We start from the raw sequence: 17,450 nt of genomic DNA on the forward strand, positions 1-17,450 counted from the left end.
GTATCTTAGTGTAATCTACTTGTGTGACAAGTTATATTGAAATCAGACCAAAACTGTAGGAGGAGTAGCATTTTGAAAAAAATTTCACAGAAAATTCTATTTTTAGTAACCACGGCAACACTGTTCATCGAAATCAAAAACCTATGTATAGAATTATGTATCTTAGTGCAGTCTACTTGTGTGCCAAGTTATATTGAAATCAGACCAAACTTTAGGAGGAGTAGCATTTTGAAATAATTTTACAGAAATTTCTATTTTTAGTAACCACGGTAACAACGTTCATCGAAATCAAAAACCGATAAAACGAATTATGTATCTTAATGTAGTCTATTTGTGTGCCAAGTTATATTGAAATCAGACCAAAACTGTAAGAGGAGTAGCATTTTGAAAAATTGTTTACAGACAGACGGACAGACAGACAGCTAGACGGACGGACCCCGGACGCATTACTATCGCATAAGCTCTTCTGGTCTCTGACCAGTACAGCTAAAAATAAAGATAATAATAAAAAGAATTTATGTAAAGAATAATACATGTATGTAGCCCACAATATTTTTTTCTTTATTGCATCAATACTAGTATTAATTTTGATAGATTAGACAATAAGAACCTTTGTGTGCTGTTGGTTTTATTTGTTTAAAAAAATTATGATAGTGAATGAACGGCTGTGCATGCCTTGTAAGGCCCACTTTAAAAGTAGCTAAAAACTATATTCAAAAAAGGATTCCAACACCCCAGATGCTTTGATAAAAAATCAAGAATTTAAATAAATGTAGTGTAATTTGAAAAAAAAAAGAATTCAAAGAAGAGTTTTCCAAATTATCTCATATAAAACACCAGTTTTCAATTAGAAAATACCCGGTATGACATCTTTTTTTTTTAATTCATATAACACAGAACTATTTTTTTAAAGACTATGGCTGCTACAACCACCAAACGGCCACAGCATTCCACTCATGCCCATCGCCCACATTCCCACGGAACACGCCCCACTCATGAGGCGTCAGTGGGAGAATCTTTCTCATTCTACTACGACTACCACACGGTAAGAATCATTTACTACGACTACCACTCGGTAAGAATTCTCATTCTCTGACTACGACTACCACACGGTAAAAACGGTAAGAAATTATTAGACCACCACACTACTTCCACGACTACCACACGGTAAAAATTCTCATTCTACTACGACCACCACACGGTAAGAATTATTCTACTTCCACCACCACACGGTAAAAATTTTCATTCTACTTCGACCACCACACGGTAAGAATCATTCTACTTCAACTACCACACGGTAAGAATTCTCATTCTACTTCGACCACCACACGGTAAAAATTCTCATTCTACTACGACCACCACACGGTAAGAATTCTCATTCTACTTAGACCACCACACGGTAAGAATTCTCATTCTACTACGACTACCACTCGGTAAGAATTCTCATTCTACTTCGACCACCACACATCACACGACCACCACACAGTAAGAATTCTCATTCTACTTCAACTACCACACGGTTAAAATTCTAATTCTACTCCGACCACCACACGGTAAGAATTCTCATTCTACTTCGACACCACACGGTAAAAATTCTCATTCTACTATGACTACCACTCGGTAAGACCATACGACCACACGGTAACGACCACCACACGGTTCTACGACCACCACATCACTTCTACTACGACTACCACACGGTAAGAATTCTCATTCTACTACGACTACCACACGGTAAGAATTCTCATTCTACTACGACTACCACTCGGTAAGAATTCTCATTCTACTACGACCACCACACGGTAAGAATTATTCTACTATGACTACCACACAGTAAGAATTCTCATTCTACTACGACTACCACTCGGTAAGAATTCTCATTCTATTTCGACCACCACTCGGTAAGAATTCTCATTCTACTACGACTACCACACGGTAAGAACCTCTAACGACTACCACTCGGTTGTTAAGCTACTACGACCACCACACAGTAAGAATTCTCATTCTCTACGACTACCATGTTTGACCAACTGTAAGAAATCTTGACTACCACAGTGAAGTTTGACTCGGTAAATTACGACCACCACACGGTAATTCTACGACCACCACACGGTAAGAATTTTTTACTACGACTACCACACGGTAAGAATTCTCATTCTACTTCGACCACCACTCTGTAAGAATTCTCATTCTTACGACTACCACACGGTAAGAATTCTCATTCTACTACGACTACCACTCGGTAAGAATTCTCATTCTACTACGACCACCACACGGTAAGAATTATTCTACTACGACCACCACACGGTAAGAATTCTCATTCTACTACGACTACCACTCGGTAAGAATTCTCATTCTACTTCGACCACCACTCTGTAAGAATTCTCATTCTACTACGACTACCACACGGTAAGAATTCTCATTCTACTACGACTACCACTCGGTAAGAATTCTCATTCTACTACGACCACCACACGGTAAGAATTATTCTACTACGACCACCACACGGTAAGAATTCTCATTCTACTACGACTACCACACGGTAAGAATTCTCATTCTGCTACGACTACCACACGGTAAGAATTCTCATTCTACTATGACTACCATACGGTAAGAATTCTCATCACTTCTAGAGGGCAGACTTAATAATAATAATAATAATAGTAATACTTTATTTTAAGATGGTAACCCGATTAATGCAATGCACTAGTCTTCCTCGGGGCCCTCTAAGCATGTTCACAATAATACAATAATAAATTAATAAAATCAGTGTACAATAACAAATAATGCAACATGACGTAAAAATACAAGTACATATAGATTTTAGGACATTCTAGTTGCGACACGCTATAATAAATGTTTCTACATTTTTACAAAATGTGTGTAAATTCTGTGAAAAACGTATATACAAAGGTAATTTGTTCCATAAATGAACACCGGAATTATGAAAAGAATTTAAGGTTATCAGATTCCAGTGTACTTGTAGTGAATGCTTTTCCTTTACAAAATCAGTAGTCTGTTGTTGCAGGTAGTCTGATGTTTGAAAAATTTGCAAAGTGAATTTTGCTTATTTAGGACAAATTCTTATTGGCTTTTTAATACATTACATTACAGCATGTTTTGTCAGTAAGATCTGGACATACCTGTTACCTGTATAAAACAAGTTCCCAGGAACAGATGGACATTCATTCGTCACATGGACTTCATACAATCGAGGTAAAAAAGAAGAGATTAAACAATTTGCTAATAGTCAACTAAATATTGTCCAAAAGCGCAATGTGATTTTGATCAGAAAAACCCTGGGTAGTTACAATATTGGACAAATCCGAAAATAGCTTTTGAACATCCACAGCTTCTTTGGTTCTTTACAAATAGACAAAAAGAGCCCAAAAAGTCGCTCCATATAGGCAAATTTATTTCGCAAAAGACATAAAACTGAGTGAGTTCTTTTAAAAAACTTGAAATTAGGTTCACTGGAAGGACAAAATGTTTTACAAACATCTTTTTATAAATGATAAAATGTTCGTTTCTTAGAATATAAAACTGTAAACAAATTCCTTGTCGATTGGAAGGCATTAAAACTGAGATAATTTTAATACTTGCCTTTTTCATGTTTTTATCTTTATATTTTAGAGGTATTTTCAAATCTGAACACTGTATTTATGAATTGATTACAATTAAACAAAAAATAACACCCATTTTTCTTCTGAAATTCAAAATACATTTATATAACAATTTTAAACAAGGGTACCGTAGGGTGGAGCATCATTCTCTTGCAAAGAGCATATCAATAAATCAGCATTAAACATCGATCCCATTATATATAACGTAACTTCTGTTTTGCACAGAATCAACTAACTCACCCACTTATCCATAAACGAACAAAAAAAAGCCATTACTATGTATTCATAGTTTATACTGTATGTCCGTTTGTAACATATTGTTACATATCCTGTGCAACATAAAGAAAAGAAACTTTGGACGAGACTCATAATTTAATAGGTTTGAAACACCTTATCTTGTTTTTAATGTTTAAGGAGGCTGGGGGGTCAACAAATTAATCACAAATTAATTTACTTATTTTTTTAGATGTAAAAAGACTCACAAAGAAAAAATTATCTTGTTTAAAATGTTTTAAGGAGCTCTCCTTTTTTTCTGAAAATGGCTTTTAACATTTTTAATTTTTTTCAGAAAAATGTCATTGATATCATCGACTCAAATCCTACTATGGTCTCCATAACACATGATGCTCTGGTTGCTATGCATGCAGCACTTGGACACATATGTAACCCGAAGCACTACACCAATATTTATCAGATTAACTAGTTTACTATAGTAAATAAGTGGACTCTACTCATTTATTTGTCAGCAAATGATATTAAAGAATCTACAAATCATTTTTTTTTTCATATAAATTCATAAAAAACAAATAGTATCATAGTGTAAGCATATTATATTTGGCTGTGTATTCTTTTTAGCGCCTTTGGTGGAAAAAAAAAGTCAGCTTATTCAAGTACGACGCTAAATGTCTTGCACATATACTCATAATAAGAACATTAAGAAATGCGCTAAATCAAACACACGCTAACTTTTTCAAAAGTCAGTTTCAGCCAAATATTGTACACGCCAAATATAATACATTTACAGTAGTTACTTCGCAGAGCATTACATTGTCTTAACAAATCGTAGACTTGACTGACAGAACTACTCTTTAATCTAATGCAGAGGTGAGGAAAAATAAACTTGTTCTATTTATTGCAATGTGCACCTCTTGAATCTTGCTCTACAATTTTCTTATCCTTTTTCCTCTGCAACATTTAAGTTTCAAATATACAAAAGATTTCAAGAGAAAAATATATGCTAATCATTATTTATTTCCAACTGTAATAAAAAAAAACAGAAAGTACATTATGAAAAATGCATGTTGAAGAATGCACATTTTAAATAAATGGCAATTTCTAAATACCTGTATTTCCACACAGGTATAAAAAGCATTGTTTAATGGGTGTTGCTTTAACTAACAAAAGTTACACTACAGTTTTAAGCAAATGAAAGTAAATATATCACAGACACATTAAATAATAAACATAAAAAAATTTGTACAGTATCATAATAAAAGTCACTGGAATTCTTGGTATCTTCACATTAAATACAAGGGGAGATAATCCTACTTATTATGACACACATTTACATTTCCCTTCATTAAACAAGTCTCTCTTAATCGTCTTCATCGCTTTCTGCATCCAAGTACCTGCTTCCCTTCTTCATCTGAAACATCATGTTAGCTCCCACATCAGAGCAGGCTTCAGATCTCTTCTTCTACAATAAGCAACACAAAACAGTATAATTTCTCTAGGGCAAGGCAATTTGCACATTTAATGTCAAATAGTCCAATATTCATGTTAAACTCAATTTCATACATTTAATCACCCCTACCATATAATGAATATCAAAGGATGAACAATTGTTATTAACATAGTTTATTTTATCTGATAAGTTCGTAATACATATGGCATGTAATAACTTCATTGAATGAAAATTATGTGATCACAAGTGTGTTTGCTGTAACCATGTTTCGCTGTTACATGTATTTAATGTATTATCTTTAGCATCAATAATGTCAAAGCAATATATAACTTATATTGTAATACTAGGTCTTTGAACTTTGTGAAAGGTTAAGTGTGGACTAAAAGTTATCCCCTGTGCTCTGTAAATATATGAACGAACCAGTTTGTATGATTTGGTGAAGAATCGAGCCTTGGGTTTAGCTGCCGCCGGTTCAGAGCGTGTTCTGGCAGTGCTAGTCTCTGCCAAATCCTGCTCATTATCAGAATCTTCCTCCTCACTATCACTATAGGTTCTCCCAATAGCTTTCCTCTCTTCCTGTAAAAATAAATCAATAATTCAGGTAATGATTTATCATTTATCAGGTAATGATTTATTGTTGTGACTCAGCCATAAACAATTATTTTTGTCATTTAATATAATAATAACAGATTTTCAGTTTTAGGTCCTACAATTATTTAACCAATAACGAAGCCTTCTTTTAAATGAAGGGAGGCATATTTTATTTTTTTCCTGCAGATTCTTTCTCATACATTTTATTTGAGCAATATGACTCAGTTTTATATTTGGCATATGTGTTTGTATTGTCCATGTCATTTTGCAAAAGTTACATTAAACAGAGACTGTATAGACTGAAATGAGTGACCACTTATCATGTTCAATGGCAGGGGTACTGTAGATTTCGTAATTTCGCTAGAAGCATCACTTGCGAAAAAATATCACTCGCTTTTATTTTTATGGGGCTGAAATCAATGTAAAAACTAAAATCTGTTGATCAACCATCCATTCACAATTATAATTCCTGGGATTTGACGTTTAAAAGCCAGTTCCCGATAAAAAGTACTCACGAAAAATAAGGAATCTACAGTATAATAATCCAAGGTACTTTATAAACACACAAGTTTCACCCAATTATTATCATGGATTCTCAACACAAGCATGACAAGTAAACAGAAACTATTTAGCATACCAGGTAAATTTTTTAACATATGAAATCTAAAAAATTTTGTATTACATGAAATTCAATTTACTAGTATTAAAACAGATATATATTCTATGATTTTTGTCCCCCGCTTGAAAAGTGGGGGATATTAATTTGGGTCTGTCCATCCGTCTGTCCATCCGTCTTTCTGTCTGTCTGTAACGTTTTTGTTTCCACACGATATCTCGAGAACCCTTTAAGCTTTTGCAATGAAATTTTGCATAGCAACTCCCTATGGACTAGAGAAGACCCCTATTAATTTTGAGGTCAAAAGGTCAAAGGTCAAGGTCATTAATTCGCAATTTCTCTCTGTTATAACACTTTCGTTTCCGCACGATATCTCGAGAACCCTTTAAACTTTTGTAATGAAATTTTACATAACAATCCCTGTGGCTTAAGGAAGACCCCTATTGATTTGAGGTCAAAAGGTCAAAATTCAAGGTCATAAATGTATACATTCTGTTTGTGTGTAATACTATCGTTTTCGGGCGATATTTCAAGAGGATTTTGAGCTTTTGCACTATAATGTTATACCAAAAGTCCCTAGGACCTCTCTCACCCCTCCCAAAGTGTCCCGCCCCGTTTGTTTTATTAGTATTTATTGTATTACATGTCGCTATTTTTAGCACAGGGGCATGAAGGAGAGTTATTATGTATAAAACAGGTTCTTGGCAGACTTTATATTCTTATTACATTAGAACTGTTTAAAAAAGATTAAATTAGACACCATGCATTGTGTAAAATTTTGACAATATATCGAACGTGAATATATACATGTATGTGACTTAATATTTGTATATAATTTTTGCCATGTTAAAGCGGCTCCGTGGTCTAGTGGTATGTCTCTTGCTTCACAAGGGAGAGGGTCAGGGTTCGCATCCCGGAAATTCCAATTTTTTTTGGGGGGGGGGGGGGGGAAATACTTTTTTTTTTACTAAATGATAGTATTCAGCATGGGAAATCTTTGAGGTCTGGCTTGTACAAACTCATAAAATCATCTTTACAGTGTGATAAATATTCCATATAAAAAGAATCTTCTACACACTTACATGTAATTAAGAATAATCAATCAAACCTTTATATCCATATTGGCATATTTTATTTGCTTCAGTATACATTTAATAATTCTACAAATTCAGTCAAGAGGATCCGACCCCACCCCCCCTCCCCACCCAACCCCCGACCCCCAAACTGTGCATTGTTTACTTTTTCCCTAAGCGGGGGACACAAATTCTCTGAATTAGCTTGTTTAAATTAATATTGCTTCCAAAATAACAGCTAGTCTTAGTTTCAAAATAAATGTCACAGAATGGAAAAACTTGCCTGCTGCCTTGCGTTGATGTAGTGATCCATTGATTTGATTTTCCCAAACATTTTTTTGTAGGCTTTCTTTTGATGCTTTCCCTCCTCTGAGACGCTTAAAAAATTAAAAACATATCATTTTAAAAAAAGTGATAATCAAAGATTAAATCATCTCATTCACAATATGATAATCAAAAATGAAAACATCTCATCTCAAAAACTGAGATACTTAAAAATGTGGATATCTCCTCTCAAGTACTGTGACACTTAAAGATAAGAACAACACATGGCAGAACAATCAAAATTAAATTTTTCTGACTCACTTAGTAAACCTCCAGGCTAGTCTTTGGTTCATCAGAGCTCTACCCCTGGACTCTGTGTACTGACCCCCCAGGGCAAGGGCAGAGGTCGTCTGGGCTGTGTGGGATCCCAACACTTTTAAGTTCATATCTAGAAAAGAAAAAAAAAACATTTACACTGTAACATTAAAGCCATATTATATTATTTTTTTTATAAACAGAACATCTCTAATTAAGATGTTTGCTACAGATATAGTGGAGGTACATTTACAGTTGACACAAGAAGAGTGCATTTTACATTCATTCAATCAACTCTTATTTTTCACACTGTTTACTCTTTCTTTGAAGAGTAGAAAGGATATGTTTGTCATAATTTCCAAATGGAACTTTCCAGACTGTTCTTTTGATCTTCTTTCCCCAGAACTTACACTTGTTATATTATACAATTGTAACACTATGTTTCTTTGACTCCTTTTCTCAAATTTAAGTTTCAATCAGAATCTTAAAGTACTGGAAAATATCCATGTTTTATTGCACATTCTATTAAAATGATGGAGAAAATTGCTACAATACATAAAATCAAAAGCCTGAAAGGCTTCAATGGCGTCGAACAAGGAAAACAATTTCAAAAGATCTGCAAATAGGTCAAGTGAGTGACTCCGGTAACATAATAATAAAATCTAACACAAATACAGTATAGGGCCTGATAACGTTGTGTCCTGGTCCGAATGAGTCAGGGTTCGAATTGACCAGACATCGTCAGAAATGTCCATCCTCTATATCAATCTAATTTCTTTTCAGTCAATCGAAGACATACGAAGAGTTTCATAAATTATTTTAATTAATTGCCATTGTCAGAGTGTTGTTCTGTTGTATAGTGATTGCATCTTAACTACAACCACGACTCTAATGTTACAAGTACGATCGACTTACGATAGGGCGCGGTAAACAAATGGAGGAAATGGATAAATACAGTAATACTGGCATTACTGGTCAATATCGTACGTTGTTCGGCTAAAATTGGATTGACGATCCTAAAAGTAAAGCTAAGATTAAGAAATTCATTCTTTATAGTCGTGTTGTATTCGTGTTTATTTTGTAATTATTTTACCGTATTTAAGATTGTTTGTATTATAGTAATCGTTCCCAAAATGTGATTCATGTCATTCGACGCACCCTCTAGAAATTCATCCGCAAGAACCATAACGTTTTTCTTGCGTAAAAATTAAACATAATATCGTTGTTTTGTAGTAGTATTAATTGAAAATACAATTGATTTGATTTTATATTCAAGCTATTATTCATTGTGAACGTTTTAAAAGAAATTGGATTACAGCTGTTGTGATTTTCTATTGCGGATGCATCCACTGACACGTGCGGTCGCGTAAACCTGACTGATCCCTAGATGACGATCGGGCAAGCCCGACGCCATAAAAAAATTAATAGCCATCTTGCACTAAAGCCATAACACTATGTTCTGTATAGATTATTTTGATATTGATTATCCCTGTATCTTACTTCTCTCTGCCTCCCGTCTGTCATACGTAATCGGACGACTCTGTGTCAGCACCCTGAGAGCTGTGGCACCCTCGGTGTCCGTGTATTTGACCACCAGCTGGAAAGGTAACTCCTTAAGATCGTCCTGGTTTGTCTCCATGGCTTCCTCTTGTCTCCCTCCTTCTGCCTGTGGTTTCTTCTCACCTCCACTAGCTTCAATAAAACATCATAAGGCTAATCATCAAAGTTCAAAAACTCAGAAAATTCAGTTTCTCAATGCTTAGTGTAACTTAATATCTATTTGTTTCTAGATTGTGACTTTCTTTTTGAGATGCACCATAACCCAAATGTGCAACATGTTTAAAGAAAAAAAAATGCATTATTTGAATGACATTAAAATTCAATCTTGCAATAATGCCAGTATTTGTCTATTTTTAGAATCTCAGCTTCTTTGTTTGGCAAACTATACAATTTAAAAAATTTAGAGGTCACTGAATTTCAGGCAATGTTTCAGTATGGAAACCTCATTTTCAAATGACATAAACATGTGTTTGTGTAAGCATATACGTTTTGTAACAATTTGTAGCATTAGACTTCCTACCTTGCTCCCCCTGTCCTGATTCCTCTGGGATAACCGGGGCTTTTCCCTGATTTGTGTCAGACTGACAGCGGACTCCGTACTCGAATGTAACCTCAGTGCTAGCCGTCACGTTCCCAACATTTCTTACAACCTTGCTTGCCTCTGTTTCTTCATAATAGAAAAAGCTAAAAAAAAAAAATACATTCAATTACATTACAAGTATAAATAAAGTGATTAAATAAAAGGGTAGAAACATATAACTTAATTCTTACAGTCGTTTATGGAGATGGCAGGTAGCTACCACATTTGTAGCAATGATCTGGTCCGCCAGAATGGTAGAAAATTCCTGAGTCAATTTTAATGGGTCAACTATGTTCACCTAAAATGTACAAATATTCAAAATTACAATATGCATATCTAATAACTTTTAAAATTGAGAGTAACTTAAATCATGCGTTTTACTAATTAGAGATGAGTACCTGCCCCCCTGTCATATCAGCTATCTTTCCCAGGTGAACCATTTTACAGTCAGTACCTTTGATACTGATAACTGACACAGCAACACTGAAAAACAAAACATTCATGACATTGAAAACAACAATCATAAATAAATACAATCTGTATTATCTAAAAAAAAAATTAATGATAAGTACAGATCCTTACATGATCTAAAGTTTAGTGTTTGTTTAATTCTTTATTTCTAGGATAATATTAAAATACAGAGTTGAGAGTAATACCTACCCCTTGTCTGCTGCCTCCTGTCCAATCCCTTCATAAAACTGGGCCTCGTTATCCATCTCTTCTCCGTCAACGTCCAGACGACCTAGACCTACATTGGCTTTACCGTCAGTACAGATGATGACCTTTGACCCTGGGTGTTGTCCTGCCATTGTTGTCGCTATCAGTAAGGCGGGGCCTAATGCTGTAGCTCCTCCCTCTTCCAGGCTGTCAAAGCAATAGAAATTCAACAGTATGTACTTTCATAAGTATAGTTTTGTAACATACTTAATTTTTCTAATCATTTTCTTTGAAGTTATCATTTTTATTTAATCAATACATCAAAGTAAAATTACCTATACTTTAAAAAGCTATGTCATGAAAGGAACTTAATGTAAATATGAAAGTTTCAGGTGCATTAACAAGGAGTTTGCAGAACAATTACAAACACTGAAAGCCTTACTCATATCTATTGGTAAGAGGAAAATATAACAGTAATCTAACTGTAATAAAACTTTAATTTTTATTCAATGAACTACTGTAAACCAACTTTTATTCGCGTGCGAGAAATTTTCGCAAATTTTGCGAAAGCCTAGTCATCATTTCTCGCCGTGAACTGGTCCTTTAAGTGTATGTGTCTATTAACAACAGATCCAAAAAGGCTTGATCGCGAAAATAAATAGTTGCGATCTAGTTTATCCGTGGTAAATACGAAATAAAGTCGTCGCGAAAAAATGTTGGGTTTACAGTATTTCATATAATTTACATGAATATAGCACTTCTCAGTTATTTAAAATGTTGTTTTGCATACCCAAAAAGTTTATCCCCTAGAGTACCCCTGGATCCCTTGATAGCCCCTGGCATCTTGATCTCTGACCCTTTCTCCTTGAGGTCATTAGGTTTGGTCAGTTTGTCCCCAGCCACAGTGACAGGTGTCTCACTCCCATCTCCAATAATTGTTACCTACAACAGGTATACCAAGGTCACTTACAAATCTACTGTCTGCAAAACCCAAAAGTTACTAGTAAAGTATACAAAAATCTTCACAATTACTGTCATGAAACAGCACAATTGGAAATACACTGTAATATGGTTTCCATTTCACAATCACGTTTCCAAACTTTAAAAGAAACTAACTAAAATATCAATCACTTGAATCACAACACAATCTAAGTGTGTTACAATAAATAATTAGTCCTTGACCTCATTGTTGAAGGTGATGAGAGCCACTCGTCTGTTGGGGTGTTGTTTTCGCATTTCCTCCAGCTGGTGGTCGACGGCCGCCTGGACCGCCTGGAGACGCGACACGTACGTCACATTGCGTCGCTCGTTAGGCAGGTGCTGGTCCGATCGGTCAGTATTGAGAGACTGAAGTCTGGCCACTGATCCTCGAAGATTGATTCTACCTGGAACCTGGAAAGATGCCGATAAGTTAGAGTATTAACTCAGATAAACATGTTTATAATATTACTATAAAAGAAATTACATTTTGGCACTTTGAGAATAGTCTATGTCTCAAACTGAGAGTAAAAGCCTCTGTCCAAATTTAAAAAATAAATATTCTATTTTTAAAAAAAAGGAAATTCCATTTACATATATTATCGTATGCAATATTAATATTATTTTCAAGATCTAAAATCAATAATAAAACAAGAACAAGATATCAGGTTTTAACAAAGTTAAAGATGAAATCTGAGGAGATTTTTAGAAAGCTTACTGTGGATGTGACACACATGCTTCCTGAGATGTCCACACAGAAAATGACCAGCGACTCATCTTTCCCGGACAGACTGCTGGACGCGGTGGACGGAGCCGGCTCTAACATGTAGGTCACGTCGTTAGAGCCCGGGATTTCCTCCTCCTCAATATCTAACTCATTCTCCGTACCACAAAACTCACAGACCCAGATCTGAAATATAAATTAGTGATAATTAAGAAAGCATTGTTAAAAGAAAATATTACTTTCCTTTCTGGGTATTTTGTTCACTTCTTTAAGTTAAAATATGACTGATATAAATATTGATAAGAATATCTTACCAGCCATACTGAATTTTATCTTCACTTATCCCAATTCATATTCAAAAGAATGAACACTGCATCTTTAACTGTACTTGTACATACAAACATGTACATATCTTTGTTTTGGATCTTTTTATATATTTCATCAATATTCAAACTTTTGATTGGGACAATTGTAATTAGTTTTTACTTTCCAACCTTTTTATTTTCCTTGGAGGTAATTTTACTCAGACTGGACAGAATGACATCACAGGAAGTGCAATGTACGGGGTCACCAGTGTGCATGTTGCTAGGGGCGATGATCTTTTGAAAATCGATGGAGATTATGTTTGTATCTGCACGGCGATGACGTTTTCCTTGCTGCTCACTTTCTGGTTTGTCTGTAGCATCTATATGATCAAGTATATATATTTAACAAATAGTACAGTTTGGTTTGTGTAAATCATGATGCATTCAAGGTCAATAAAAATCTTATTTATCTGATGGTGATTGTAAATAATTCATGAGTTAAATAATGTATTACTTATTAGGTTTTTCCAAAAAAAAAAAAAAACAACGGTATTGATACAAATTCCAAAATCTTTAAAAGTTTAGCAATTGGATAAAAAAGCAATGAACATAACAGTTTTATCTGAAAAAGTCTAAACTATCAAGTAAACTAAGTTTATGATATTCATACTTACAACTCTCCAGAGTGTCTCTCCATTTCCCAACTTTCTTTCCTCTTCTTTTTAATTTCTTTGATTTTTCAGCAGCAGGGGGTGTTGATTTTGCAGACCTTGCCCCAAAAAGTCCGGCAAATAATCCAGGTCTTGGAGCCTTAGGGGGTGGGGGAGGGGTAGGGGCTGGGGGAGAAGAAGGGGTCGAGGAGGGGCCAGCTCCCAGTGTAGGGGGAGAGCCTATGTAACAGAAAAACAAAACTTTGTAGAATCAACAAATACAATTTTCAAATGCAATTTACCACTTTATAAGAATTTAAACTTTTATTGATAGGATGATTAATTCAAGATTCATAGTGAAAAACAAAAAAATGGTAATGTATCTAAATTAAACATGATATATAATCTTCTTTATTGAAAAATACAGCCTTATATAATTTTTATTGAAAATTATGTCAGATATTTATTTTATCATCTTTATGCTGAGTTCATGCTCAACTGTTTAAATAATTATAATCTTTCAGCTGCCCTTTTGATTATGTTTTATTTACTTCATCAGCAGTAAGCACAAAAACATAATTATGTTATTTAATTAATCATTATCATTTGAGGAAGCTAGAGTGTTTATATCTGACTAATATAACAAAACCATTCAAGATACTTTAACATTCATTTAATGTATTAATACAGAGACATAAATAACAGAGATTCGCAACTTCGCAATTAGCATGTTTGTTTACCGAAATACATGTAATTGACCGTCCTGTTTCCTGTTACTATCCTAAGAATTACTCTTTTTATGTCTCGTATTTCATTCTAAAGTAAAATTAATATTAATTATACCATATTTGGATGTATAATTTGTTAAGCCTTAATGAATTTTAAAAGCAAACTAGGCAAATAAAAGAGGTTAATGATCAACAGTCAGCAAATTGCGGCAATATGGCTGACCAAGAATCACCAGTTGTAATTTCGGATTTCCCATTTTTTTTATTGTGTTACATAAACAAACTTATGAAAAAATAATATCGTGAATAATTTGTTAATATAAATTTTAAAAAATTACCATGTAGTCTTTGATAATTTTAAAGGTTTATGTGATTTCAGTCGCACGAAATTTGAAAAATTAAAAAATAGGGAACACAAGATCGCGTGAGACATTTAACAGTCTTGAATCTCTGATTAATAGGGCCAAAATAAAATTATAGTTTGTTTGGAATTGCCTCCCGCCTCATTGAAATGCCCCCTCCTGAAAAAATTTTATTGACCAAAAGTAGGAAGATTTTTTTTTAATTTAATCAATTTTTTTTTGCCCATTACATGTATCACATGCACCATACAAAACACTGAAATAAAGTGTCAGATCTATGTAAAATTAGCTTTTCAATTAAAAAAAAAAATAATTTCCCTCCCTCCCTCCTGTGTCTGAGACCCTTCAGGCGGCAATTCCAAACAAACAATTTTTTAATGATGGCCTAGTATAGTGACTATACACACAAACTACCTCCTCTTTGTACAAGGCAATCTTCAACTTCTTCATCACTGCTGGAATTACTGTGAAAAGAAACAAGGATCTTAATCAATATATAAAATGTACAACAACAATACAACATGTAAAACATGACAGTAAAGAAAGAGGAGATAAATTGTAGCTGGAATTTGTCTGCTGAAATGCATGTTGTGCTGTTTAAGCACCATTAATAATAACATTAAAAGTAAGGGTGCGTTGGGGATGGAGGAACTAGTTGAAAATAAAATAATATTTGTTACGACACCTAATCTAAGATTCCTCTGACTCTAACCTCTGCTTTTAATTATTGCGACATGTGCAGGAAAGAATGCCCCTTCTTGTATAAACAGTATAAAAAGCAGGGGGTCAGAGTCATGCAGAGGAATCTCAAATTATGTGTTGATATATGAGTAAAATATCAGTATCCAATCACTGCGTTTACAAAATCAGTACTTGTAGGCTATTCCTCCTGCTCCCCTTCCCTTTCATTATCTCTCTGTTCTTATACATGTATACTCTATCTAATCCCTAATGATCTAATGCCTTACACCATTAGGCCTCCCTGATATGGCATTAGGGTCCATAGTTAGGGCACCTGTTAGGGCATTAGGCTTAGGTCCCATAATGGGGGCACTTGTTAGGATATTAAGTTCCATAGTTAGGACATCTGTTAGGGCATTAGGTTCGATAATAATGGTGCCTGTTAGGGTCCTAGGTCTCATATAGTTAGGGCACCTGTTCAGTGTATTATATTCCATTAGACTCCAAGTATTTGGGCCTTCTGCTCCATCATTGGGTATCAAGACACCTACAAAACTTACAATTGTAATGCATTTAGGGCATATATTAAGCTCCATAATTAGGACAATAATTAGGGCTCCAGGATTAAGGCTTTCATTAGGCTACATGGTTAGGTCATTTCAAATGACACATATATTCTATTCAACTTCTAAATCTTTTACTACTGCATTTGCTGGAAATGAAACAGAACTTGGGGCTACCTGTGTATATAACTTACCTGACACTCATCCCATGGTCATACTCCTCATCGGATACCACCTCAAACTCAGGCACATCGTACAGGAATACCTTGTCCGACGCAAAATTCATTGCGAATTAGTCTGTAAAAATGAAAGTAGAATGAAGCGAATATCAAGAGTCACAAATTTACTTTACATTTACACAAAATTATAAATGTATTTACCAGATTTAAACTATTATATGTGGATATTTTACGTTCCTTCAAATGCACATCAGCAGAAATACATTTTTAAAGATGACGATGTAAACAAAACGGGAAAATCCCTATCCTCATAACTTCCGCTTTTAGATAGAGAAAATAGTCCTAGAATAACAGATATAAAATTCGTTCATAGTCAATGTCTTATGGAACAATTATTAACAAAAAAGTTGTAAAATGATATCTTGAAGAAGGTTCAAGATTGCAATCAATCATTTAAAGATAAATTCTTGTTTTGAAATTCCCTATCGGCGGCGAATTAATTTTTACCACATTTACGTCATTTCTTAAAATGCATTTGACCAGTTCCTGTATTGCACCATCAAAGGTAATTTTCCCGGTCGTTGCATGTTCCTAATCCAAAAAAAAATCTACCTTTTAAACAAAAAAGTTCAATGCCTTTCTTGTTCTCTGTCTGTCTGTATGTCTGTCCGACTCTGTCAGGGTGTGTGTGTGTGTCGGGGGGGGGGGGGGGCATTGTACTTTTTTTTTTTTTTTATTTGAGAAAAGGTCTTGGACTTACATGTTATTGTACTTGGATATTCCACCAAATAGCTTCTGCTTCTAAGAATGATTTGTGAAATCAATATTAAATAAAACAAACAAACCAGTGTTTAAACATAAAATTTCAAATAACAGTTCACATATAAAGGTACATGTACATCTGAATCGTTAATTAGGCCTCTTCATTATTTGTTTACGCATTCTGAGCCGCCAAATATTGGAACATTTGATTGCTTCTCTCTAGGCGAATGTTCTGCCTGCTGCACCAAGGTTGGGTGTTAACATCCCAAAAATAGTTTTAGGATACACGTACAGATTAATATAAGTCTAAGTTATAGGCTTCGTAACTTAACTGGGAATTGATAAGACTTCATATGAGGGAGTCTTATAAATTGACATATATATAATTCACTTTAGAGAAGGTTAAAACTCTATCTATACTTAGATCGAATTCAGAAATTGATTTTCTGATATCAAAAATTTTAATTCTTGATAGATTAAGAACTTTTTCTTGATATCATTTTTTAAATTATAGCCAAAATTCGCATTGTTCCTACTAAGAATTAATTTTCTGAT

At 34.3% G+C, this 17,450-nt stretch overlaps 2 protein-coding genes across 2 annotated transcripts; one reads left to right on the top strand and one right to left on the bottom strand.

The window, feature by feature from the left end:
* The first annotated feature begins 916 nt into the window (after positions 1-916).
* LOC134228991 (uncharacterized) lies at positions 917-4,326 on the top strand. The gene is made up of 3 exons (XM_062710701.1): positions 917-1,045; positions 3,115-3,216; positions 4,192-4,326. The coding sequence occupies exons 1-3, from the start codon at positions 917-919 to the stop codon at positions 4,324-4,326; spliced, it is 366 nt and encodes a 121-aa protein (XP_062566685.1).
* Positions 4,327-4,340: 14 nt separating this feature from the next.
* On the bottom strand, positions 4,341-16,251 carry LOC134228973 (circularly permutated Ras protein 1-like). The gene is made up of 16 exons (XM_062710674.1): positions 16,149-16,251; positions 15,125-15,174; positions 13,645-13,860; positions 13,160-13,350; positions 12,660-12,851; positions 12,146-12,355; positions 11,754-11,905; positions 10,967-11,170; positions 10,705-10,789; positions 10,498-10,604; positions 10,247-10,410; positions 9,667-9,858; positions 8,173-8,299; positions 7,867-7,964; positions 5,728-5,879; positions 4,341-5,319 (listed from the first exon to the last, which is right to left on the bottom strand). The coding sequence occupies exons 1-16, from the start codon at positions 16,238-16,240 to the stop codon at positions 5,218-5,220; spliced, it is 2,334 nt and encodes a 777-aa protein (XP_062566658.1). The 5' UTR covers positions 16,241-16,251; the 3' UTR covers positions 4,341-5,217.
* Positions 16,252-17,450: the final 1,199 nt, after the last annotated feature.

This window comes from Saccostrea cucullata, unplaced genomic scaffold (assembly GCF_032062105.1).
Source record: "Saccostrea cucullata isolate Sc308-1 unplaced genomic scaffold, CSIRO_AGI_Scuc_v1 ctg59, whole genome shotgun sequence".
In the NCBI taxonomy this organism is placed as follows: domain Eukaryota; kingdom Metazoa; phylum Mollusca; class Bivalvia; order Ostreida; family Ostreidae; genus Saccostrea; species Saccostrea cuccullata.

Bases quoted from the DNA above. Each gene is read 5' to 3' on its own strand.
- LOC134228973 (XM_062710674.1), bottom strand. From the start codon at position 16,240: ATGAATTTTGCGTCGGACAAGGTATTCCTGTACGATGTGCCTGAGTTT. The intron at 12,356-12,659 runs GTAAGCTTTCTA...GCATCTTTCCAG, and splicing joins GCATGTGTGTCACATCCACA to GTTCCAGGTAGAATCAATCT. The intron at 10,411-10,497 runs GTAAGAATTAAG...TTTTTTTTTTAG, and splicing joins TGCCATCTCCATAAACGACT to CTTTTTCTATTATGAAGAAA.
- LOC134228991 (XM_062710701.1), top strand. From the start codon at position 917: ATGGCTGCTACAACCACCAAACGGCCACAGCATTCCACTCATGCCCAT. The intron at 1,046-3,114 runs GTAAGAATCATT...ATTACATTACAG, and splicing joins TCTACTACGACTACCACACG to CATGTTTTGTCAGTAAGATC. The intron at 3,217-4,191 runs GTAAAAAAGAAG...AATTTTTTTCAG, and splicing joins ATGGACTTCATACAATCGAG to AAAAATGTCATTGATATCAT.